Below are 27,555 nucleotides of genomic sequence, written 5' to 3' on the forward strand. Positions count from 1 at the left end.
GTTGTATAATTCAAATCCAACCAGGATCAGCGCCCTGAGGATTAGCAGCTGGCTATGTTGAGGGGCTTACCTTTTTTAGCTCAGGTTAATGAGCTATGAATGATATATAAGTGGGCAGTATGCAGACATCATAGTCTGGGCTCTACAGTGAACCAGGAGCATCCCTTTCTGAGCACTGTTAGGGACAAGTGCTGAGAAGCACAGTGCTTAGTGGGAGGGTCAGAGCACAGGGTTCCAGGAGCAAAGTGCACTAGTCACATTTCAAGGAGGCCTGGGCACACTGTAGGGCTCTCCCATCCAGTCTGCTTATGTGGTTACATGGGCGCATCATCAGCCCGCAGGGTGGTTGACACGGGAAACCCGTGTTCCTGGTTGTTGAGGGCAGCAAGGTCTGGGGCCCAGGACAGGAGCTCCCTGTGCCTAGTATTTCTTTAAAAAATAGTCTCTCCCAACTTTTAATTTTAAAAACACTGAAACACATAGAAAATTTGAAAGAATAGTATAATGAACACTCATATACCCTTTATCCAGATTCATCATTTTGACATATTGTATGCTCTCTCTATATGGAAAGATTGGTAGATATAGGTATTTAGATAGGTAGATATTTAGATATTGAGATAATAGATTGATAGATAGATGATAAATGATAGATAGATAGAAGATAGATAGATAGATGATAGATGATAGATGATAGATAGGTAGATGATAGATAATCTATAGAGAGATGTAGATAGATATGCTGTATATACATAGGAGATATATGGTATATATAGAAGGTGTGTGTATATATATATATATATATATGTGCATGTACCTGTATACACATATGTATATGTATGTACATCTATCAAAAACTTTTCCCTAAACCACTTGAGAGTAAGTTGCAGACTTCATAATACTTGACCCTTAAATATGTCTTCATGAATCTCCTAAGAGCATACTCTCCTATAAAAGTGCAACACAGTTATTACACCCAAGAATTTAGAATTGATACAGTGCTAAAAACTAATATACAATCTCTACTCGAATATCCCCAAATGTCCCCATAAAGGCCTTTAAGGTGATTTTTTCTATCTAGCTCCCTACCTTTGTCTATTGTCAGAACATTGACAATTTTGGAGAGTGAAGAGTCCAGACCCATTGTTTTGTAGACTGTTTCTCAAGGTAGATTTGTTTGATCATTTCTACATGATTGCATTCAAGTTAAATGCATGAATTCTTAGCAGTGTGACCTTTAGCAAGTTACTCAGTGATGCAGAGCCTCAATTTACTGATAATATTACATACTTCGTAGGGTCGTTGTGAGAACCAAGAGAGATCATATCTAAAGTTCTTAGCACAGGAACTGACAAAAATAAGCACCTAAAAATTGTTTGCTCTATGATTAGCATCCTCATTGACATCACCATCCAGAGCTTGATAGATCTTGTTCCCAAACAGGTTTTCATTTCCCTGGGAAACTTCTGGAGCCCCTAGCCCCTTTCTTCTCATCTGCAAGTGAGGAAGAATCCCTCCTCTGAATAGCTGACTGAGCCCACTGTGAGAGTCAAATAAGAAATATGATCGCACAGGGCAAACTGGAATATGACATAAAATGTAAGGAAGCAGCATTATTATTTTCTTCATTTACATACTTTAAAATCACCCTCTTTTGTAGAAAGAAAAACCCAAAGTGGGGGCTAAAATGAAATACGCATCTTTAAAATACCTAGCTCCTGTGTTTAACTAATGCGATAGTTCTCAAATGTTTTTAGCAGCAGAACTTAATTTTTAAATTAAATTCATGGAAACCCAGTATATAAAGTAGATGAAGAGAAAGTTACCCTGAGTGAAGTTTGGGATGGAGATGGGGTACTCAGGGGCCTTGGGTCACTCCTGCAGAGACCCCAGGCTCCGGACCCTAGGCACCATGATAGTAGGACCTTCTCAGGTGGCCTCAGTCTCTCTGTTGGTACCTGCTCAGAGTCATTTCATCCTTTGTCACTTCCTTCTCAATTCTGGCCCATTTCTGCCTGGGAACGGTATTAGGCATCCACCCCAATGGCAATTTATTCAGTTCATTATTTGTCATTATTAATTGCTTATAGATACCTTTCCCTGGAAATAGCCCTAAAGGCCTTGACCTCGGGAGACAGACAGTGACAGGTCACATAATGAGGCACCCGTGATGTCCATGGGCAGAGGGGCTCCCAGCCTCAGTGTGACCGGCACCCGCATGCTTCCCACCTGAGCCTGAGGCTGGACGTTCCTCTAGTCCCGCCTTGTCTGCAAACCAGCCAACCTCACCCTTAATGAGTGGGACTCCATCGGATAACATTGTCAGGCACTGCTCATGCCAGAGCAGCACTGCATGGGGCGGGGGTGGGGGGGGACAGAAAACTGACCTGAACTCAATTCCCACTGTGTGCCACCAGGCCAAATACTTCTCTATTAATTCTCGCAAGGAACTTGTTCAAGGGCACCAGGCCAGGGCAGAGTAGGATTCAAACCAAGGTCCTTTAGACTCCAAAGATGATGCACACCCATCCTGGGCCAACCTATTTTCTCAAGACTTATAGAAACAGCCTGTGCCACATGGTATGGATGGATCACAGCAACCGGCCTCTCCTTCCAGCCTTTCAACATCGCATGAGGCAAAGCACTAATGATATTAGCAACGTGTATTTGTAACCTATGTGCCAAGTGCTCCTGGTGCTTTCTGTATATTAACTCATATCATCCTCCCCCCAACCGCATGAGGTAGGTACTCTTCATTTTGCAGGTAACGACACTGAGGAAGAACACTGAGAGTCTCAGTGACCCGTATAGAGCAATCAACTGAATGTCTCTGTTCCCCCCAAATCCATATGTTGGAGGTCCTGACCCCGACGTGATGGTATAAGGAGGTGGAGCCTTTGGGAGGTAATTAGGTCATGAGGGTGGAGTCCTCATGAATGGGATTAGAGCTCTTAAAACGGATCCTGGGAGTTTGTTCATCCTTCCATCATGTAAGGACCCAGGGAGAAGATAGCCATCTGTCTGGCTCTCACCAGACATTGAATCTGCTGGTGCCTTAATCCTGGGCTTCTCAGCTTCCTAGAACTATGAGAAATAAATGTTTTTGTTTATAAGCCACCCAAACTAGGACATTCTGTTAGAGCAGCTGAAGGGACTAAGACAGCTAGTAGGAGGCGGAGCTGAGATTTGAACGCTGGGCAGCCTACTTCTAAGAGCTAGGCTTTTAACAATGATGCTAAAGCTGAACAAGGGTTAATTGCTAGCTCCAATTTACCGACAAGGGTGCTGGGAGGTTTACAGGGGTTCATGACCTGCCCAGGATCACATGACATTCACTATAGAACAATATGCTGGGGTCTCATGATAATGTGGAAAAGAGGCCAAAACTTGGTCTATGAAATAAAAGTGGACTCTTTTCCACTGGCTGGAGTCAGGGTGAGACCAGCAAAACAGGAGTGGCAAAAATAGACCATGTATGCCCAAGGGTGGAAGTCTGGAGACAAGCTTAAAGTCAAGACTAGGAATAGTTGACAAAAGGACAAAGCATGGTAACTAGGGCTAGACATATTTATTCCAGGTAAATTCCTAGGGCAGGGAGTGGGTGAAATCCTGGTGGGCACTCTTTTGAGGGCTCGTGACCCCATCTTTTGGTTAGTCTAAAATTTCTAAGACTTGCAAGGTGCAGAATTACAGTTAACCGTTAACAGTTGGGGCCATATTTGGAAGTCAATCTTTTGACTCTGATCAAGGCTGAAGCCACATGGGGAAAGCCGACAGTATGGCTGCTGGAGAGTCTGGAACTTTCATCAGGCCAGTGAAGGTGACCTTGCTTCCTTGGGTGCCCCTTCCTCATGTGGCCATCCTTCTTGCCAAGATGTGTGTAAGAATGTTCACAGTAATCCCAAACTAGAAACAATCCAAAATTGCACCATCATTATGATGCATTCATATGGGGCAACATTCTACCACAATGAAAGGTTCAAACTACTGCTCTACATAACAGCCTTAACCCATTGGTAAGCATGTTCTGCTAAGTGCTCATCCAGCACTAGCTTGGGCAGGTGTACATCAGCTCGAAGCTGAGCCAGGCTGGACTCGGCGAGAACACGGTTGTCAGGAAGAAGTAATGCAATTGCTGAGCCTGAAAGGGAAGGCTGACCAGGCAGAACCTAGTTAGGGCCAGAGAGCCGGTGGGAAAGGGCCTATCCACTGGACAAATTGGGCCAGACAAGGAAGGACTCAGCACCTGAGGGACACAGTGGTTGAGGCAGAGCAGGATGTCCTTGCCACTGGTCAGGAAGTGTGGCTGGGAAAAGATAAGCCCTTTGCCCACAGTGCCTGGGGTGAGCTTGGAGGGAGGGCATGCCTGCTTTTAAGAGGGAGCTAATGTGACCTTGGACAGTCTATCTAGATAAGGCTTCCGTCTTAGGCCATTCAGGCTACTCTAAGAGAATACCATCAACTGGTGGCCTGTAAACAATAAACACTTATTTCTCATGGTTCTAGAGCCTGGGAAGTCCATGATCACAGGGCCAGCAGATCCAGTGTCTGGAGGAGGACCTGCCTTCTGGCGCATAGATGTCTTCACATGGTGGAAGGGGTGAAGGACTTCCCTGGGGTCTTTTCTAAAAGGGCACTAATACCATTCATGAGGAATCCCACTCTCATGACCAGTGGCACCACCACCTAAATACCATCACATTGGGGGTTAGGCTGCAACATATGAATTTGGGGGTGGGACACCAACATTCTGTCTATAGCAGCTTCCGAGTTGCGAAGACCCAAACTCTAAATTTTAAACCAACTACTGTTTAAGTTGCAGGCTGCCTGTATATTGTCTCTGTGGGACAGAAAAGCTCTGAGAGTCAATCAGCAAAATCTTTCAAAAGTCTCACATGGTTCCCGGGGCCAGTGTGGTTCCTGGAGTCAGCGTGGCCACATAGATTGTGCACCTCAGGATTCCAAGGGCCCCATTCACATAGCCTACAATGGGAATGGTGCCTTCTGGAGTTGTGCTGTGTATGGCCTACACAAAGGTATGCTGTAGCCCCAACTATGAGGTCTGGCCCCTCCCTCCCTCTCCCCTTCCTACATGGTTCTCCTTCACTCTGTGTTCTGGCTATGCTGCCTCTCTTTTAATCCCTTATGTTTGCTGTGGTGGATTAAAGATTGCCACAGACTCTTTGACGCTCGCTCATTGAGAGATGGGGTCTATGTTCCCACTTCTTGAAGTGGCTTTGCAACTGCTTTGGCTAGTAGAATACAGTAGAAGTGATATGGTGCTGGTCTCTGGTTGAGGCCTTCAGGAATTAGGAGCTTCCACTTTCTGCCTCTTGGAACACTCTCTGGAAGCCCGGGGCTGCCATGTATGAAGTCCAGTGACTCTGAGGCTGCCATGTTGGAGTGGTGGGCCAACGGTCTCAACTGAGTCCAGCTTCCAGTCATCTTCACCAAAGTCCCAGATGTGTGAGGAAAGCTATCGTGGGCCCAGACCAGCCCATTTGCCAAGTGAATACCACAGAGTGGCCTCGGTCAATGCCACATGGAGCAGAAGTGCCCAGCCAAGCACTGTCCACATTTCTGACCCACAAAATTGTGAGACTGGTAAAAATGGTGGTTATTTTAAGCCGTTGGATTTTGGGGATGGGTTGCTAGGTAGGAATCAATATCAGGAACCCTTGCCATGTTCTCTCTTGTCCCTTCTCTCTGGAATGCTCTTCCCTCCCCTCTTCCTGTAGTTACTGCCTGTCTTTCAGCCCTCAGCCTGCATATGGCTCCCTCGGGGTGGCCTCCCATTGGGTGACACCATGTCCTCTTTTTCACAGGGCTTGTCAGAGCAGCAGTTTTACATTTGTTTGTGTGATTAGTTCATGAACGTTCATCTCCCGGACTAGACCATAAGCAGGGGCCGGGTCTGTTTTATTTGCCACAATATCCCTCAGCACCTCACGTGGCACTTGGCACATAATAGACATCAACAAGTATTTCACGAACGGATGAGGCAGTGAATACATGAGAAGGTGATCCTCTTCCTACGCCATGTTGGTTGAAAGCTGTTTTCAGTAAAGCTAGCACGGGAGCCTCATGTGCTCGAGTGGGTGGGGATCTGGAATCTCCTGTCATGTCAATGAAGACAGCTCCCCTTTTACTTATTTCAAATAGGGGCATTCCTCACAGGATACATTTGAAGAAAAGTTTCTGGCTACTTAAAAAAAAAAAAAGTATGTTTGAAAAAAAATATGTTTGGAAACCACTACCCGAGACCTGGCCCTTCCAATCAGCTATCGCTTGCTCCTTCCCATCTCTTCTTCCCTTCTTTTTTCCTCACAGAAACTTCCATAGAACTAATGCCTGGCAAGGGTTTAAAAATAGAAGCCCCTCTCCCGCCTTCCCTCCCTCTATTTCCTTTCCTTCCCATCCCCTTGTAATTTGCTGTAAAAAAGGAAACTGTCTGGATGTGCTCCACTGAAAAGACATGCTCTTCCTCACTAAATAGAACAACATGCAGACGCGCTCCCCTAGCCCAGTGGTTACCTCCCTGTGTGTCCCTGTGAGTGGCAGGGGGGAGGGGCCTGGCCTCCTGCACAGCAGCCTGCTCCCCTGCTCTGGGTGGGACCCCTTCCCTCACACACACGGCCACCACCACCACCACTACCACCGGAACCACGTGGGCCCCCTCCTTCAGGCCTCCAGCTGGAATCGGGGGGCACTCGTGGATGTGAATGTGGAAGGACCCACTAAGGGGCTGCCAAAAGGAGGTCCTCCCAGGCACTTCCCCGGGACTGTGGGACGCACCTCCCGGAGAAGGAGGAGAGAATGAGTCCTGTTGCCCCTGGGGGTGGGGCCTGCAGTCTGGAACAAAGCACAAAGGGTGCGTGTAAGTGTGTGAGAGACAGATAAGGGCCAGAGCAAGGCGGAAGGTATGTTCGGCCAGTGGACTCGGTATGATTATAAATGAAGAGAGCGCTATTGTGATACAGTAGAAACAATGAAAGCTTTTAATACTCAAAAGCTGAGTTTTCAATTCCCTGGTTCATCGTATAGCTGCCATGTAATGTTGGGCAGATGGCCTCACTCCTTTTAGCTTTAGTTCACTGATGTATAAATGGGGATAATAATACTCACCTCTCAGCACTGTTGTAGCTTAATGAGGTCATATTTATTTGATGCCTGCATGTATGAGGCAGTTAATAAAGTACCCTTGCTCTTATGTGGGAGGTCATCTTCACTCTGGTGAAGACTCAACAAACACTCAATACAAGAAAACTGATAGTGGCTGAAACTGCCCTCAGTAAAATTTATAATTTATTAAGATTTGGCAGAAGATCCCAGCTTCTTGAGAAAATTCAGATTGGCAAATTTTGATCCAGAAAAAATTAAATTTGGAAGGATTTTAAAGGCCACAAAATAAAACTTTCAGTGACGGAAGCTATAATTAGTGAATTTTAACATGGACTCAAAACCAACTAATCGAATGGTTAACACACATTTTACTTATAAATATGATAAAAGGAATTATCCCAATGAGAAGTTTCAATAACATTAAATGAGAAATAGAAAAATTGGTAATAGTTTAACTGCTGTATATTAAAAAAGATGGATCAGGGGCGCCTAGGTGGCTCAGTTGTTAAGTATTTGCCTTCGGCTCAGGTCATGATCCCAGGGTCCTGGAATTGAGCCCTGCATCGAGCCCTGCATTGGGCTCCCTGCTCCGCAGGAAGCCTGCTTCTCCCTCTCCCACTACCCCTGCTTGTGTTCCCTCTCTCACTGTCTCATTCTCTGTCAAATAAATAAATAAAATCTTTAAAAAAAATATTGATCAAAAATTAAATTGCCTTAATGGAATTCTCTTGGAAAATACATTCTCAAGGAGTGTGTAACAATGCATATATAATTCCCATTAAAACTTTGCACTTGTAAACACGGAATCAAAATGTCCCTGGGGTCCAAATGCTGAAACTGAAACGATCTCAACCCTGATGATGATGATGATGATGATGATGATGATGACAACCATCATGAAAAATGTTTAGGTGAAAGTGGGTGGGGTGGGATTAGGTAGATGTGTTGGGATGTTCTGATGAGAGAGGAGTGTTTGGATAGAAGACAGGCTAGGATAAGTTTTGCATGGTCTCTTGCCTCTTTATTCTTTAGGGTTTATGCCGTGTTGTTACTCTGAAGGGCTTGGGCAAAAGGGACAAGCATGTGTACAGGGAGATGGCTGGCAATGACCAGCCCTTAATTCCCTTCCATGTGACCAAACCGCCCAGAACAGCCCCCAGCACAAGTTGCTCCATCCCCACATGGACCTATGATAACTGGGCTGAGAAGGGGAAGCCAAAATTCATGGAATCGGAGCTCTTTGCCATGGAGTCTGAGCGTTTATATGTGGATGTCTACCAGCTTGGCTGGGGCCATGAGGGGCCTACCCATCCATTCCACTACTTTTCTTGGTGAGTCTCTTGGCAGCTCCTAAGCATCCCACATTGGCTTTTTTTTTTTCTTTTTAGGGAGGGATAGAAGAAGTGGGGGGTAGGGGCAGAGGGAGAGGGAGAGAGAGAGAGAATCTTAAGCAGGCTCCACGCCCAGCATGGAGCCCGATGCAGGGCTCGATCTCACAACCCTGAGATCATGACCTGAGCTGAAATCAAGAGTCGGATGCTTAACCGAGACACCCAGCCCCTCACCATGTTGGCTTTTTAAACTCATGTTCCCCTCCTCTTCACTGCCCCTGTTCCATTCTTCTTGCCTCTGGCATTTTTGTCTGAGGGTTAGAGTCAGGACAAGAAAAGTGATGCTCATTGTGAGTAGAGACAGGTATTTATTCCAGAAGAGGCAGGTGGGACATGGGATGGGGGAAATTGTTGCAGAGGTGATGAGAAAGGGCACTCAGGCTATGTACCATGACCTCATGAACATTCAGAAACAGCCACAGTAGACCATCTTGAACTGACATCTGCCTATCTCCTTTTCTTCTCCACACACTAATACAGATGCACATGCCGTACAACATGATCATTGTCCAATCTTTTGCAATACTTCTTCACCACGACTTGCACAAAGCCCTGTTCTCCTGCAGGCTGCAAATCTAATATTTATCATTGCTCTAGCAAGCATTCACTGGTTGAAACTATTAAAAAGTACAATGGGTAGCCTTTAAGGTACTGAGCTCCCTGTCACCGAAAGGCTGGTGAATCATTAGGAATAATGCAGGGAATGCTTGCATGCTGAGTTGAATGGCTCCCATGGAGTCTGTGAGTGTTTTTCACTCTTCTAGGGCCTAAGACAGACTTGACTGATGGGTATTTGAAAAGCAAAGACAAAACAACAGAACAAAAACGTAAATAGATGGTATTGACCTTACATCATGTACCTGTCAGGAGTAATTCATGTCCTTGGTCGGATGGGGGTGCATGGAGCAGTAGGAGTGGGAAGGAGGGGGCCACAACCTTAGGAGGCATTTTGCCTCGAACTTTCCTGCAAGATTGTGCTGAGGGAAGTCTGGAACCTTGATTTAATGACCTTTTACTCTGGGTGGTCGTATTTTGAAAAGACATAATTCAGGCCAAGAAAATTTGTAAGAAACCAAGATAGAGACCAGAAGCCTGATTTATGCTTATAGTGAAGACACAGAACAGCCCCCAGCTGCTTTTCACTACTTTTCAATACCTAGAGTGCTTCTGTGCCCACGTCCAAGGAGCTCATTCTAGGATCTCATGTAGCTGAGCAGCCAAACAAAAGATAAGAAGCTTGTTAAGTGACATGCGGGCATGAGGAAGGAATCAGATGCTCTGTAAAAATAATTTGGGGCAAGAAATAGGAATCTATCCTTCTCTACTCTAGGGAGCAGGCCTTTTCAGTACCCTGAGGACTCCTATGGCTGCATGCTTCTCCCTCTGCTGTACTGCAGACGTACAACCCTAAATCACTCTCTCTGGATCCCCTGTGCCAGAGTTCTGGGATGGGCAGGGAGGGGTTTCCAGTGGTTGGTGGTGCCACTCCAGGTGACCTCCTCATCTGCCCAAGCAGTGTGCTCAACCTCGGAATCACAAAGAGCTCCTGCTACTATACCTTCGGCCTAGTTCACCCTCAAGCAACTCCTGGAGTCTCACGTTGTAGTGCATCTCTAGAGCCTTTGTAGAAATTATAGAATCTTAAAAAGTCAGAAACTGTCAGACACTGGTAGAGGTTATTTAATCCCACAGGCCCATTTAAATAATGAGAAAACAGAGGCCCAGGAAAAAGAGGAAACAGACATGTCCAAGTGGCAAAAGGAGTGGTCAGGACTCAAAGCCAGGCTTTCCTCTAATTTACCCCCAGAGCTCCATCATCCCTTACACTGTGTGGGATGCACCCCCTTGGGCATCTGCACGCTCTGAGGCCCTAGCTTTGCCACCTGTCCCCTCACCCCCAGACAGGTGGCCCAGCCATGTTTCCCAGTCCCTTGGACAGAGAAAGAACGAGGTCTGCCTCCACTGATGCTGTCAATCTCTTAGGGATGCAGGGAATGTAGGAAGGATCGTCCTCTGAAGGGGTGATCTGATGTGTGCCACCAGTTACTTCTTTAAATGGCTGTCCTGCTAATTTCCCCAACATAGACGGCCCAATTGGGAGAAGTTAGGCACAGGTGCTTGTGCACCCAGCTGTGATCTAGGGACCAGGTTTGGAGGGGGAAAGGGCTGCTTCCAATAACGGGAAGCCTCTTCTGTCTTCTAAGGGCAGGAATTAATGCAACCTTCCTGGGGCTCTTTTTCCCAAAGGTCCTGGATTTCCATCTGCTATTTTCAGGAGATGAAGTTCTCACCACTTCAAAGAAGATGCTGTGTATTGGCCATGTCTTTTAGTCTGGCTATTTTCATTTCTATGTTCTGAGCTTAAACCAGAAAGATGTCTTGTTCCCCAGTAAGGAGATGGGAGGTATGAATAGGAGGGGCACAGTGAGAACGGAAACGGAATTGAGGTTTTAGGTTTGCTTTGGTTTTAGAAGCTTGTCTTCATATCTCTATAAATTATAAAATTCCATTTTTTAAAGATTTATTTATTTATTTATTTATTTTATATATATATATATAGAGAGAGAGAGAGAGAGCACAAATAGTCAGAGTGGCAGGCAGAGGAAGAGGGAGCAGCAGACTCCCTGCTGAGCAGGGAACCCGACGTGGGACCCGATCCCAGGACCCTGGGATCATGACCTGAGCCAGAGGCAGACGCTTAACCAAGTGAGCCACCAGGTGCCCCATAAAATTCCATTTTTAATGGTTTCCTTCAAAGCATCTCTCTTACCCTAACTGAATTTTTGATAAACTTTTAAAATAAAAAATTGTTAATAAAAATCAAAATACACAATGAAAATAAAACTGTTCAGTAGTTATAAATGATGTTTAATTGCTTTACGTTTTAAAGATTAATGAAGTAGTTTCCTTGAAAATTCTGAATTTTTATCAAGCTCTCATCTCACAAAAACAGTTTTCTAAAAGCATTGATTGTGCTTGTATGTTTTTTGGGTTTCTGCTTTACTTTTTGCCTGCAGGTTCATTATAGCATTAGGTCAACAGAGCACAGTGGGTCAGTGACCAGCTCCACTCCCCTCTGCTTCACTAGAAGTGATCACAAAAACACATTTATTGAGCCTCTGCATTATTTGAAGTGCTTTACATCTTATTAGCTTTACCAACAGTCCTATTAGATAAGTACTGCTATTGCCCTCATTTTATTGATAAAAGAACTAATCTACAAGGAGGTTAAATGACCTGCCCAAGAGTCTCTGAAAACCACAACACCCATCACTGTATGTTTATGCTAACAAGTTTCCATTGTCTGTTTTCATGGACACATCCACTGACCTACACGTCATCCCATCACCCCGTGTTCTGTGTGTGTTCCGGGAAATGCCATGGCAGAAAATACACACATTGCCATGAGGACATGCTTTCTGCAGACATTATCACATTCCTTTATTTGAGTGAAGAAATGTGAACCTGGCTCTGAAACATCAGCACAGAAATGCTATGCGCGCATGCACCCCCCCCACACCCAGGGACTGAGCTTCTATTGGTAAAGTTCTCTGAGGTAGGGGATACTGGTTTTCTTGGCCACACAAGTGACAGTAACTATGTAGTGCTTCTCTTGTGGAAGTCAGCGGGTGGACACAGAGATGAATGGGTTTCCAGGCCTGATGCTTCTGTGCTGACCACACCAAGGACAGTGTGTGAGAGTCCTTGACCCTGGCGGGAGTCCAGCCCTGGAACTGGCCCAGTGGTGTTGCCCCTGGGATGAGCCCTGAATGTGGCTGGTCTTTGCTGCCATGCACCTCTTCAGGGCTTTTCCCCCAAAGTTTCTCTCACCTGCTTCAGGGGAGAGGACCGACTCTTTCATGCACCACCTGCCATGATGCTTTCACAGCCAATTAAAATTCTATTCCATTCCCAGCAAGGGAGCTGGCAGGCTTGGGTCTCCCCAGCAGGATGGACTGGCTGCAATTAATGTCTCTTCTGGAGCCTGATTAGCTAAGGAGAGGCCAGGATACCTATCGTACCCCTAAGGCCACCTATAAATTAGGAAACGGAGGTTACCCATCTTGTTGCCTCTATCCCGAGTCATCAGTTAATTCAAACGTGTTAACCCTTTCTTTTTCACTTTTGATATTGGAGCTGGGTCAGAAAGCCAAGAGGTCATCTCATAACTGGGCAGTCCCAGGAACACAGAAAGGAGAGACCCCTGATTTCCTTACTATCCAAATTCCAGACGACTGGAATAAATTGAGGGCCTACATACTGTGTTATCCACAGGCTGAGAGTTGGAGATTCAACAGAAGACAAAGGCATAATGTTTAGTGTTATTATGTTGAAGCTTTGAATGTAGAAGGTAATTCATAGAAATAATGCATTTAAGGGAAAAAAGAGAAAGTCCAAATGATGGAAAAGGAGAAGGAATTTAACACATATGGAATGTTTTTCATGTGCCAGACATTGTACATATATTATAGCAAGGAATCCTACAAAAGCTCTGCATTTTTACAGATGATGGAAGTAAGCCTCAGAGAGGTTAAGGAAATTGTCCAGGGTCATAGAGCTAATGTGATAGATTGATTCTACTAATGGCCCTAGATCTTTATGTTTCCCTATAGTCACTTCCTTTTGGTAATGCCTGCTCACATGTGAGTCTGGAGCAGGCCACATGACTTGGCCAATGGGACATTACGAACTTGATATAAACAAACGCTTAAAGTGTTTGCACATCTGGGCCGACCCTCTCGTGCTGGCAGGAACTCTCCCGGAATTATGTGAACAAGCCCGGGCAGTCCTACTGGATGATAAGAGACATGTGGGCAGGGGGCGCCTGTCCTAGATCAGCCAGCCTCTAGCCAGCTCGCACGTGCAGGAGCAAGCCCAGCCAAGCTCAGCCAAACCAGATCAGCAGAAGTACTCAGCCAACTTGTAGACTTCTGAAAAATAATAAATGGTTGTTATCTTATACCACTAATTTTGGGGTACATATGCAGGAGGATAGTTAGCAGCTGAAACTAAATGACACAGCTAGTAAATGACAGAGCTAGATGTTGTTTGATCTTGAAGCCTGTGCATCGTCCATTCATTGTGAGAAGATAGAAAAAGGCTGAAATTGTTGCAAGGAAATTAAGGCCAGATGACACATTTAACGGCAAAGTCACCCAGTCACACAAAGGTATCGCTGTCTTAAAGGGCAATTATCCTGGTGAGGGGTGTTAACTGTGGGACCCATTAGCCCCAGGGGTCTTAGCCTTATAGTCCACCACCCCAGAGACCGAGCTATACTGAGACTCTTGACAAGAACACCCTGAGTCATCCTTGTCATCATCCATCAGGTCTCTGGAGAAGAAGAGCACCCCGTCCCCAGCACCCAGTCTAAGAGAACCAGGTGCCCAATGGTTCTCCTTTAAGGTTGAAATTCTCCTCCAGCATTGCCTCAGTTATCTTGCTATGAATTCTGGACTTACCTCTGCCCCAGTCCTGCAGTCACGACCTGCTTGTCCTCCACAGTGGAAAGAAAGGTAGAAAAGAATAGACCACTGCGTTTTCTGAGCCTTTTTTTCTCAGGGTTGCAGCTATGGTACTACTGACTGTTGCCCGTGAGAATGTGAAGAAAGGACAAGACCTTGAATATGAGGCAGTAACAGAAGGTACTGACATACTGTAATGATATGGATGGAAAATGGGTCATCTTACACAAGACCAGCTTGGTAGCATGTACCAACAGTCTTAAAAATGCCCATGCCCGGGGCGCCTGGGTGGCTCAGTTGGTTGGGTAACTGCCTTCGGCTCAGGTCATGATCCTGGAGTCCCGGGATCGAGTCCCGCATTGGGCTCCCTGCTTGGCGGGGAGTCTGCTTCTCCCTCTGACCCTCCCCCGTCTCATGTGTTCTCTCTCTCTCTCTCACTCTCTCTAATAAATAAATAAAATCTTAAAAAAAAAATGCCCATGCCCTTTGAATTAGTAATTCCATTCCAGGACTCTCTCTCTTTTTTTTTTTTAAGGTTTATTTATTTATTTGAAAGAGAGAGCGAGTGAGTGGGCCTGAGTGGGGGGAGGGGCAGAGGGAGAGAATCTCCAGCAGATGCCCCACCAAGTGTGGAGCCTGACATGGGGCTCGATCTCACAACCCCAAGATCACAACCCAGCTGAAATCAAGAACTGGATGCTTAACCAACTGAGCCACCTAGACTCCCCTCCAGGATTATCTTTTAAGGAAATAATCATGGGTATGAACCATGAAATCATGGATCACCATGAGAAATTTTCAATGACATAGTGTGACTAGAAAGATACAAGTTAAAAATACGCTGTATATTACATTCCTAATTTGGGGGAAACTATGTGTATGTGGGGTGCATAGTTATGAGGGAAATTTTGATATATAATGAATTTCTACATATTTCTATATGACCTTTTCTCCCCCAGCTTCTGGACATGAGGATCCTTGGCTGTCTGGGACATAGCAGGAAAACTTGCCTTAAAAACTTAAGCAACTGGTGAAGGTCTAGAAAAAAGAGGTTGAAATGATGCCTGACATGAGAATGGGATCTAAAAATAGGACTTTTCACTGATGGACGACTGCTGTGGGGAAGATGAATACAGTTTTAATCACGAAATCTAAGGGGGAAGAGCAACATGCATTTGGATCACCAAATCCCAGAAAATGACTGAAATCCCAGAAAAGTCTTGATTGTTTGCCTAACCACCTTGTCATCTGAAAAAGGTTACAGGCAAATAAAAGGAAGTGATATTTTATATACCAGCCACTAGTTAAATGAAATGCAGGCCAAAAAACCATGGTAAAAGCTGAGAATCTAGATGGGTTTGAGAAAGCACTTCGTACGTCTTAGTACATGTGTGGCATGGGCAGGTGCCATCTTGGGGTCTCAGCACCAGGGCCGAGAGCTTGTGCTCAACCAAGGCCACTGAACAGCTTCTAAATAAAGGAGATGGAGACTATGGGCTATAGTCTCAATCTTTTGGAGGGAAACACTGCTGGTACATAAATATCCCCCCAATCCTTGAGTGCAGAAGCCTGGGCTGTTCTATGAACTTTGGGCTTGTCTGCACTGGTTTTCTTTCTTTCTTTTCTTTTCTTTCTTCTTCTTCTTCCTTCCTTCCTTCCTTCCTTCCTTCCTTCCTTCCTTCCTTCCTTCCTTCCTTCCTTCTTTCCCTCCCTTCTTAAAGATTTTATTTATTTGAGAGAGAGAGAGCCCGAGCATCAGGGAGGGCCAAAGAGAGAGAGGGATAAGCAGACTCCCAGCTGTGCAGGGAGCGGGACCCCAGGACCCTGGGATCATGACCTCAGCTGAAAGCAGATGCTTAACCTATTGATCCACCCAGGCGCCCCTGCACTGGCTTTCACAGACGGATCTAAAAGGGCACTGGGTAAGTGTGGGAGGCTCTGGGCCCCCCTTTCCTGACATTATCTCTGTACAGGAGCACCTCCTACGTCGGGGTTGGGGACAGGTCCTCTGCCCAGAGGCTGGGGGATAAAGCAAAGGGCCTTTGAAGACCACCCTCTTCCCAGCCCCAGAAGTAAGGAATATAGAATTCTTTCAAACAAAAAGTAAAATTGCCAAGATGACAGAAGCTACAACCACTTGGAGCAGCTTAGCAGAAGCTTGGAGTCAACAGACCGGAGTCTATTCACACGCCATAGTAATTCAAATTCTACTTAGCGTGCTTATTCCTGACAGGGAAGCAGAGCCAAGACTTCAGGAATAGTATGCTTCCTTGAGAGGTGTGAAGAGAACGGGGCTGAGCTTTCAGCAGGCTCTGGAATGGGTATTGCCCTGTGCAAGGCCTCAGTCCTGCAAGAGTGGAAGCTCTGGACCCCTGGGGGGAGGGTGCCCCACCGCACCACGGCCCTCCCTGGGCTTCGGGCTTTTCAGTCTGAATGGAGGATTACCTGAACGAAGCTTGTCACAAAGAAAAAGTGCAAGTCCCATACAGAGAAAGAAAAAGCACGTCAGTGTTTATACTCTTTACAAAGCAGGCAGAGGAAATTATGGGGCAAAACTCTCTTTTCCCTCTCTTACTTCCCTTCTCTTGCTCAGCTCTTCGTGATACAGATCATTCTAGCCTCTCCAGCCCTGCCTTCACTTCCCCTCATTCGTGTGCCTCCAAGGGCCTCACAGAGCCCTCGGTTGGCCCTGTGAACACACGTTCACAGCCTTGCCTGAAAGGGGGCAGAGAGGAGTGATGGCTGGAAACACTCCCGGCTCATGGCCTTGTCATTTACCCCCTCATGTGAGGAAGGAGCACAGGCATGTGAGGGACAAGGCGTGGGGAGGGCTCCGAAGAGACGCGGAGGCCGGCAGGTGGATGTGAGCCGGGATATCTCTTTTGTCCTTCCCCCCCCCCCCGAAATAACAGGGCAGTTATCAGCTCAGTGAGCAGGAGCTACTAAGAGAGACAGCCATGGCAGCCACAGCATTTTAAAAAGCGTATAGATGCAGATGACGGGGCTGGGGCTCAGAGTGGGTAAGTAGCTTGCACAATGGCATTCACCCAGTGGAAGAACCAGGATTTGAACTCAGCGGTCAAAGCTGGCATATAGGGCCTAGCACATAGTAAGTGTTCAATATGTGTTAGCTATTGGTATTTGTTTTTTATCTCTGTATACATAAGAGTCTTAGAGTGATGCAGAAGACAGAAGGCTTGCTAAAAAGTATCTGGTCCAGGGCTTTGCAAAATCAGTCTTAGCCAACCTTGCTTCAAGACAGAAAGAGTGGGTTCACATGGAATCAGAATCTCTGGAGCAAAGCCTGGGTATCCTCATAACAAGCTTCCAGGTGGTTCTTGCGTATACTGACTTCTGAGAAGTCAGGAATCAAGGTCTGGAGGGCTTAAAGCCAAGGTCACCAGCCAGAGGGTGGCAGGGCTGGGGTTAGCCCCAGGAAAGACCCAGCTTTTTTGCTTTGTAGGAGCCAGACCTACAGAAGGTTCTGAAAGCCTAGGTTTGTGATTCAAAACATCCATGAAGTGCAACCCATCCTCAGAGTTCATTTGCACTTGTAACATCTGCTGTATCCCTCAACACAGAGTGGTATATTAATTACTGTGACAGAAAATTCATTTTTGTAGAAGTTCACCACAACCCCTTCCAATAATACAAAGGTTTTGCACAATTGGAGCTGGGCATCCCTCTGCCAGCATGCGGGGAGTAAGGAGGGCTGACCCCAGGGGGTAATCGAGAACTTGCCCTTTAACTTGCCATTGACTCATGCCCTTGGCTTGGCCTGACCTGTGGGAAAGAAAGAGGTCACAGTGACCTGAAATCTCTGCACTTTCAACCCGGCGGCCCGGAACCCTGGAAACGGGCCCAGCCGGCTGCCATATGCAAATAGCCCAATTCTGGCCAGCTGAGGTTTATTGAAATTACATTTTTTTATTGAGTCAGGCAGAGGATTGAGGGCAGATGAGCCTTTAGTTTTAGCTCTTTGGTAACAACGGTGATGGCCATAATGAGTTACACAGAAAGACAAACGGATAGTTTATTGCACATTTAGGTCATTAGAAATACAGATATGGTTATGAATATACACATAAGATATGACCTTCTTTCTTTCCACCAGCCCCCGTATAGCGTGGTTTGTTTATTATGCAGACCATGTTTGACTTTATGGAATTGGATGTTATTTAAATTCATTTGTGAGGGTAAGTTCTTCTTTCTAGTACCAGTTGACTACATTTAGAGGCAGTTAGAGGAAATAGGTACGTTTGTCTTGTACCAGTTAAATTATAAGGGGAAAAGCATTGCAGGAATAAAATAATTATCAGGAGAATGAAAAACCATGGTTTGGAGGGTTGAGTTTGGGTTTGTGTGTTTGTTTTCCTTGTCTCTTTCTATATTCCTTTTTTTGAATTGATGAACAGGAAGTTTGGAGATTTTTTCATGAAGAGGGAGGCAGATTATACGTGTGTGTGTGTGTGTGTGTGTGTGTGTGTGTGAAAGTAAGCTGCTGGTATGAGAGCAGAACTAGAAATAATTATGTGGTTAATTGGATTTAGTGTAGATAACTATAGCTCATTAAGACCTTAAATCTTTTTTTTTTCTACTTAGTAATAGAGTTCTTTCTTCTTAAAATCAAATTATCTGGCAACAATTCTGGATTTCCTTGTGTGAGTGTTGACACACTGTTAGTCTCCAGAAGCCGAGGTGTGGCCCTGGCGCCCCTGAGCGTGGAAGTGAGAAGCTGGCCCAGCCTGGCTGGGTGCCCTGCTTCATGCCCTGGATGCGTGACAGAGCCAAAAGATAGGCCCGGAAGGTCTCCAGGCAGAAAACAAAGAGTTGCCCATACACGGCCTGACACAATATACAGAGAATTCAGAATTGCCTGTCTGTGTATAATAATGGATTGTGGGGCCGTGGGGATCTCTGAAGTCAACTTGCCCATCAGCCTGTCTCCACAGATAAGGGGAAAACCTGCTTTATCATCATCCAGGGCAGAGAATCCCACCTCCTATTTATCTCTTGACTACAACCTTTGCTGGTAAGAAGGTCTTCATGATAGGTCCTTTCTCTTGATTGTAATACCAGGATACATTGGCCTCTTGTAGGTCTCTGGAATCAAGAAATCATTGCCTGGCCTCCTGCAGGAAGACGACACCTGGAGTCTTCTAGGTTTTCTTTCGAGGCACTCGCCCCATATGTGCTCCTGCTTTGTTTCCTTTCTCCCCAGCCCCCCGCCACCAATCCATATCCCAGCTACATAAATAGTTGGCCAATATCATGGGCCAGTTTGGTTGCGTCTGCAGAGTTGGAAGGATGTGTCATTGATGAACCATACTGTTAGTTGATCCTCCAAATATGTGGAGTGCAGGGGGTGGTACAAAACAATTTTTCCCCTATCGAGTCAACTCTCCATCCTCACACTACCCAGAAAGGACACCGGGGAGGCCCTACTTTCTTTGGTACCCCTCCCTGTTCCTACCCACACCCGCTCCTTATTCTTCACCACAATCCTAAGGAACTGCTTCTGCTCTTATGCCCATTCTTCCCCACCCAAGGACACATGGCTTCTGGGTCTACCCTGGAGGGGAAATTCTGATTGTAAGGCTTTAGGTCCTCTGTGTCTTCACAGTGGAGCATCTATAAGGCTACTGTAACTTTCCTTATTAATCTAGACTGCATCTCAGAGAAAACGTTAATGTATTACTTTGCTTACAAAAATCTCTCTCTCTCTTAATTTTGACTCAACCAATATCAGATGGGGGAGGATCTGCCAAGGGTTGGAGTGTGAGGAGGAGGAAGTGAGGGGGTAGTTAGCCTGTCCTCCACTACTACCACATCAGTTAATACCCAATGAACACTGCCTGGAATTGGCTTCTGAGGAGAGGGGCAAAGGGGGAAAGGGTGTCTGCCTCTGTGTTTGTATGTTCCTGGGGGAGTCAGCAAGGTCAGCTCTCTGATGAACAGGCCGCTGGGGGCAGAAGAGGAGACGAGCAGGTGATGCTGAAGCTGGCAAAGATGCTGTGGGTATAGCCTGACGGACAGAACTGGTTTCAGAGCCTTCCTCAGCCTTTCTCCTGAGCAAGTCACAGCCTCTTTGAGTGGATTTCTGTATCTGTAAAACAGGAGAAGTAATTATTAGCCTCATTTGGTTATTGAGGTAGTAGGTGGTAGAACGTCAATGAAAGCATTGTGTTAGAATTGTGAAATGTTTATAACATTAGGATTTTTAATAGGAGAATGGTACATAAAGGGTGAAGAGAGAAGGCAGGAAATTGATCAACATTTGGAGGAGGCGAGAAGGTGGGCTTAGAGGAAAGGAGCTCTGCTATGACCCCTCTTATAGCCCCTTACATGTGAGCCAGCATTTGCCGAGAGCTTACCAGGTGCCAGGCATGTTGCTAAATATATTCCCTTACTACAGTCCTTCCCCAGTCTCACAGGTGAGCCCTTTAATCTAATAGAAAGGACCCTCCATGCTGCCAGCAATCATACCTTATTTCTTCAGTCTCATCACTCTTAAACTCCCGCAGATGACTATTTTATACCAATTCTCAGACCTCCCACACCACCTCCCCCACCTTCACTCTCAGCCCATGACTTTGCTTCATATTTCACGTAGACAATGAAGAAATCAAGGAAAACTCGCCAAATCCACCCTTAATTCTCAGTTCTCATCCAACTTGACCCATCAGCAGCGTTTGACAAGGCCATGGCTCCCTTTTTTTTTGCAACACCTTGTCTTCTTGTTTGGCTGTTGGAACACACGTGTTCCACACATCGTGGAAATCTGTGAATGGAGAAACCACTGGAGTGTTCCTTTCTCATCTCACTGACCTTCCCCTTCAGCCTCCTCTCCCGCTGCTTTCCCATCTCCCAAGCTCCAACATGTTGGCATCCTCCAGGGAGCAGCCCCGGTATCCCTCTCTTTCTCTACCCACACTTAACTCCTTTGGTGATTTCACCCAGACTTATGGCTTTAAACACCATCTGTATATCAATGACTCTCAAATTTATGTCTTGAGCCTGGACCTCTCCCCTAAACTCCAGACTAGTATCTATTGCAGTCTCTGATGCCTATTTAATAAGCATGTCCAAACCTGACCTCCCATTCTGCCCTCCAAAACCTGCTCCTCCCTCAGTCTTTTCCATCTCAAATGAGAGCAATTCTCCATCCTTCTTATGGCTCAGGTCAAAATCAGCATCATCCTTGTTTTCTTTCCTCTCATGTACCCATCGAATCCATCAGCAAATCTTATTATCTGTATCTTCAAAATGTATCTAGAAATGGACCACTTCTCAGAACTCCCACTGCTTCCATACGGGTCCAAAACACCATCATCACCCACCCGGATGCCTGCAACAGCCTCCTGTCTTTCTACTTGGCCCTTCTGTCTAGTCTGTTTTCAAGACAGCAGCCAAAGTGATCCTGTCAAACATGGTCAGATCACGCCACTCTCCTCTCCTCAAAACCCTCATGACTTCCCATCTCATTCACAGTAAGGGCCAAGTCCTTAAAATGGCCCACAAGCCTCTCCTAATTTGTCCCTCATTCTTCATCCTCATTATCTCTCTGACCTCATCTCCTGCTCCCCTTTCCCTCACTCACTTTACCCCAGACACATCAGCCTCTTTGATGTTCCTACAACATGCCAGGCATGCTTCTGCCTCAGGGCCTTTGCACTGAAATGTCCAGCCCCCAGATGTCTGCATGCTTTGCTCCCTGACCTTCCTCAAGTCTTTGCTCAAATGTCCCCATTTGGTGAACTCTTTCATAGCCACCCTATTTAGAATTTCAACCTGCCCCTTTCCTGGTATTCTATTTTCCTTTCCCCTGCTCATTTTTCTCCATAGCACATGATAGCATCTAAGGTACCAATAGTTTATTTGTTTATATTTTTTTATTCTCTGTCTCTCTCTACTAGAGAATTTTGGTCAGTTCCATTCACTGCTGTATCCTTGTCACCTAGAACAGAACCTGAAACATACTAGATGAATACTTGATGAATAAAGGAATGACTGAATGAGGCCCAGAGAGGTTAAGCAACTTTCCCAGGGTCACACAGATTGTAAGAGCCTGGATATACCCGAGACTTCCTAAGATCAGAGTCCAAGCTCTTAACCACCACATGAGTGTCAATAAAGGAAGATGCCCCCATACTGCACCCCAAGGCTAGGGTTTCTATTGTCTCCTTTGTTCTGATCTTCCAGAGGAGCTGCAAACTGCAGTGGGGCTGGAGTCTTTGCATCACTAGACTGTATTTGTTTCTTTCTGCTCAGTGGCAGGGATGCCCAGTGCCCATGTGGACAGAAGGGGAAATCTTGGCTTACCTGACATTGCCATGGCAACCAGGTAACCTAAGGACTCCAGAAGCGAGTCCTTTCAGATTGAGATGGGGGAAAATCGAAGTGAGCTGGAAATAAACAGAAAGAAATCTGTGAATGGAGAAACCACTGGAGTCTTGCATCTGCAGCTCACTGTGTCATTGGCAGTGAGGAGAATCCACCCCGTTGTCTTCCTCAGCCACGGGCTCAGCCATAGCCAAGGGCTGTGGATCAACTTGTTGTGCCTCCTGCCTCAAGCATGATCCCACTTAACCCCTCCAAGAGGCCCACGCTCTTCTGTTCAGCATCCCCAGGGAAGGAGGGCACACCCCCACCCCATGCTCTCAGCATCCCCCTCGTAACCCAGAGGACATTCCTGGGCCACAAGTCAGCAGATCTGTGTTCTGACCTCTTATCCACTTCACAAGGGCAGGCTCCCCTCTCTCAGGGCCTCCGTTGACCTTTTACCTATGGCCTGGCTCCTTCCTTCCTTATTTGCCAGTAGAGAATAAAATAGAGGTATAGTAGGAAAAAAACTATGAAATTAAAGTCCTCATGGAAATGTGAGTTAGAATTGTAACACACGCACAAGGGGATTTACTTGTGCCAGGCGCTGTCTCCAGCACTTCTGTGGGCGTGATATCACTCAGTCCTTACGGCCACCCTTGGAGGGGGCAAGAGTTGCCGGCAACAGAAAGATAAAGAAGGCTCAGAGGGGTTGAGGGACTTGCCCAAGTTTGCACAGCTGGTGAGCATGAAGAGGCATTCAAACCTAAGGAGTCCATCTCTGAAAACCATGCTCTTCATTCCTCCCCCACACCGTGTCCGTTGGGGGCGGGGGGATTCAAGAAGACCCGAGTTTTCTTGCCTCAGCCAGTCCCTGGGCCCCAGAGCCCCGAGCAGATCACTGAGAAGTGTCTGGTGCCTTTTGCATTTAATGAGCCCCTTTGATCTGTGGCATTTGCTGAGCTCTGCAGACAAGATGGTAATAATAAAAAAATAATACAAATAAAAATAAATAAGATAAATAAAATAAAAATTACACAAAGAAAAGATGGTAATAATTGCCCCAGCCCAAGGGCTGGAGCCTCAGGAGCTGGGCCGGGGGGGCTCATCCTCTGCCACACCCCAGTGCCCCTCCAGTCAGCGAGCACTCCGTATTGTGCACCTGTGACGTGCTGGGCTCTGTGGGACACACAGGAGCTTCCGAGTCCTGGAAGACACAGAGAGCAAGTGCCAAACTCTGGGTGGCGGTGCAGGGAGAAGAGACAGACGCGTAGCTAGCAGGCACGAGAGACTTGGCGGAGGGGCCCGGGGGTGGGGTGGAGGACGCAGGCAGAGGTGTGGGAGGGACAGCGGGGACAGAGTGCCCAGGAGGGATGAACAGAGTGGGGTGCTGAGAAGTTTGGCGTCTGGTGTCAGAAAGACCAGGCTTCTCTTTCTGGCCACGCCACCGGCTGGCTGAGTGACTCGGAGCTGGTCACTGAACCTCCCTCTTCCTATACTCAGAGATGTTTACCACTTCCCCTTCCCTGCCCCGACAATTCAGCTTTTCACCGAGTTGACTGCAAAGCTCATCTTCATGAAGTCTAACCCGATCTGTTGGGCCACTGGCTCATTTCCACTTCTCTTGCTCCTGAAGATGCATAGACCTGACCGGCCAAAGACGGGAAAGCGTCCACATTAAGGCCTCCTAGAAGCCTTAAACATACAGAAGATGATGGCCCTTCTCCCAAATGTACATAAAAATATACCAGATTATAAAATACAAAACTTATGTAAATGCCAAGGTTAAAATAACATCTTTCCAGATTTACTGTTTTTTTGCAAAAATCCTGGATTGCTTCCTTCATCAGAGTTAAACTTTTCCAACAGTTTTGGTGTCCTTGCTTTCTAATCTTTGTAGCACCCAAAGAGAGTTCCTATTCTGCCTTTTGGGTTGTCCGGTTCTGGAGGGAGAGCGTGGGGGACGAGGAGCCGCCAGAGACACAGTGCCCGTTTGGCCCCTGGGCCCCATAGCCAGGCATTGGGAGCAGGCTGGGTCATGCTCTCCCCTTCCCCACATCAGTGTGTGGCGGTCCGGGGCCCCCTGTGAGCTCTGGTGGTGTGGTCGCACATCCAGAGTCACGCCAGAGAGCTCAGGTCTTGTTATCAATTGTGCCCAGCCAACAGCCCTTGCTGCCCTGTCCCCTAGCTGCTGCTTGGAAGCAAGGAGTGCAGCCCTTCTCTGTCACGTGGCAGCGATGCCAGGGACCGGAAGTAATGTCTCTTACTTCATTGGCAATTTGACATGGCTGCTTAACAACCCGATTAATCAAACCCAGCTCATCCTGTCAGAATTAATGAGCCTAGGAAAGGCTACCATGAATAATGAGGGCTTTGCCCCTCCTCCAGTACCTCTCCCCACTCACCCCCTCCTATTTCTTTCCCCAAGCTACACAGCAACTACTCACTACCAAGGGCCCTTTAGACCTGGAAGGCTGGGGCGGGTGCTCAGCACTGTGGGCATCTCCTGCCTCTTCTACTCTCCCAGGTGCCACGGTTGTCCACCTGGTGCCAGAGCTGGCCATGTCCTAGGGGAGCAGAACTTCTTGTTCATCAAACAGATAAGAATGCATTTTGCCGTCAACAATGCAAGGAGGATCTGTTTCAAGCATGGCACTAGATGCCAAGGATGCAAAGATGTGTAAGCTATTGTCCCTGTAAGGGGTCACGGTGCAGTAACCCAGAGACAAATGGGGGAAGTGCTACAATGGTGGGTACAGGAAGGGCAGGAGCTACAGTGAAGGGGGCCTGTCAATACTGGAAGAGCAGAGAGGGGAACTGGGAAGGGTTATATGGGGATGAGGCGCTCTGAACGTTTCTGCTACCAAGTTCATTCATGGCACATATATACTTTGAGTGCTGGGCACTGAGCAAGGTGCTGGGGTCTGGACATCCACAAATGGATATGATTCCCATTCTCATGGAGCAGGCATCTCATCCCTGTTCCCAGGACAGTGCAGGTAGAGGGCTTCCATAAAAATCGACCCACTCATTTCATAGGCACCCTAGGACTTGGGCAGCACCCAATGAGAGTCGAGGCTCTGAAATGTTAGTTGAATTCTCTGAAGCTGCCTGGCTCCCCTGTGCCCTGTGGATTCTGGTGCTTCCCAACAAAGACAGGGACTGGTTTAAGTGGTGTGGTCTGTCTTATTCGGGTGGCCCAAACCATCACTCCCGTAGCCACCCACCTGCCAGACTCCAGACCCAGAACTTACCACCCTCTGCCTCTCTCCCTGCAGGGGGAGCTGCTGAGCCCGTGCCGCTGTGATGGCTCTGTCAAGTGTACGCACCAGCCCTGCCTCATCAAGTGGATCAGCGAGCGGGGCTGCTGGAGCTGCGAGCTGTGCTACTACAAGTACCATGTCATCGCCATAAGCACAAAAAATCCTCTGCAGGTATGACCAGGGCGGGAGAATGTTTTCCCCTTAGAGTCCAGGGCAGTCTGGAGAAAAGTAACAAGATGAGCTAGGTGGGCACGATAACAGTGACATGCAGGCAGACAGGATGAGAGCGCTTGTGTTTCCTCCTCAGCCTTAGCAAGAAGAGCAAGGGATGGGGTAAGGACAGAGGAAAGATCTAGAAGGAAAGACGTGTCAAGAATTAAATGGTAGACAGGATCAGTGAGCTAAGGAATGGATGGATGGATGGATGGGTGGCTGGATGGATGTAAGGATGGATGGATGGATGTAAGGTTGGATGGATGGATGGATGGACAGATGGATGTAAGTGTTGGTGGATGGATGGATGGGTGGATGGATGGACGTGAGTGTGGGTGGGTAGATGGATGGGTGAATGGATGGATGGATGGGTGGATGGTTGGATGGATGGATGTTAGGGTAGGTGGATGGATGGATGGGTGGATGGGTGGGTGGATGGTTGGATGGATGGATGGATATAAGGATGGGTGGGTAGATGGATGTATGTAAGGGTGGGTGGGTGGATGGATGGGTGGATGGAAGCAGAAAGGAAAGAAAGAAAGGGAGGGGAGGCAGGGAGGAAAAGAAAAGAAAGAGGGACAGACGAGAGGGCAGATGAGAGCAGGATGGAAAAAAGAGGTTGGGAGGTGTGGGAGGAAGACTGAGGGAAAGCTAAGGGCGGGAAAAGAAGAAATAAGGAGGAGGAGACTCAGCAGCCTATCCCAGACTTTAAGGTGCATTCAGTTCACCTAGAATCTTGTTAACACGCAGACTGTGACTCAGGAGTCTGGGGCAGGGCCTGAGATTCTGCATTTCTAACAACCTCTGGGTGATGCTGTTGCTGCTGGTCCATGGACCACACTCCTCGTGAAAAGGAACCGCAGAAAAATGGAGAAGAGACAGGAGAAGGAGGCAGTGAGAAACAGAAGGGAAGGAAAAAGAAGGAGGGACTGAGAAGGGGTTACCGTCAGGGGCAAGGGCAGAGCGGCTGGGCTGGGGTGGGGCCTGCCACATGGATTCCACGGGTTGGGACAGGGCTGCAGCCCCGTCCTCCCCCACCCTCCCGCCCTGCCCTGACACATCCCTCATCCCCAGCGCTGCTGGCGGGCCCTGCCCCACCTCGAAAATCCTTCAAACCCAACGGCTCTCCCTGCAAGGCGCACCCACATATAGAGAGCCCTTTGCTTCTGAAAATACCTGCACATATGCACGGTCAGCCAGTTAAGCTGCCACATAATCAATAAGCCAGCACACCCGTGGCCTGGCACACTTGCTTCACTCCTCCTTTCTCGGGGGGTGGGGGGCGGTGCAGGCAGGGAAGAGTGGATTCGGCCATCCCAGAAGGGTGGTGGTGTGGTGCGACTGTGGGGCTGGGGACTTCGTGTGGAGGGGCAGCCAGAAGCCTGGAGCTGTGGTGTCCGGGCATTTTAGTTTAAACACTGTGGAGTTTTACATGAGGCACTGCCAAGAATGAGAGTGTGTGTGCGTGCGTGTGCGCGCGTGTGTGCGTGCGTGTGTGTGCGCGAGAGAGTGCTAGCACATGCCTGTGGGCCAGCAGGGGGCATCATTTCTGGAAGGAGGCATTAAAACTCCCAGGCACCTCAGCCATCCTGATGTCTATGAAGGGGTCGGAATGAGAGGTGCCTCTCCCTGTGCTGGTCCCGTCTTCAGTCATTCTTTTCAAATCTTCAAGTGTCTTAAAATAGCGGTGTCCTGAGACTGCTGAGTCCACGCCCTCTGGGGTGCATTCATTCTCTTCTCTCATTCAAGCCTTGGGAAAGGGTCAGAGTCCAGATCCAC

General features: G+C 47.3%; 1 protein-coding gene across 1 annotated transcript in view; it reads left to right on the plus strand.

Moving 5' to 3' along the window:
• Positions 1–27,555, plus strand: part of MARCHF4 (membrane associated ring-CH-type finger 4) — a 105,130-nt gene that overhangs the window by 54,469 nt on the left and 23,106 nt on the right. Inside the window, exon 2 of the mRNA XM_028112110.1 lies at positions 25,579–25,734. Coding sequence (XP_027967911.1) covers positions 25,579–25,734 — 156 coding nt within the window. The remainder of the gene's footprint in view (positions 1–25,578; positions 25,735–27,555) is intronic.

The sequence above is a fragment of the Eumetopias jubatus genome, unplaced genomic scaffold (assembly GCF_037043125.1).
Source record: "Eumetopias jubatus isolate StellerSeaLion01/CBP00866 unplaced genomic scaffold, mEumJub1_p1.0 scaffold_3, whole genome shotgun sequence".
Taxonomy (NCBI): Eukaryota; Metazoa; Chordata; class Mammalia; order Carnivora; family Otariidae; genus Eumetopias; species Eumetopias jubatus.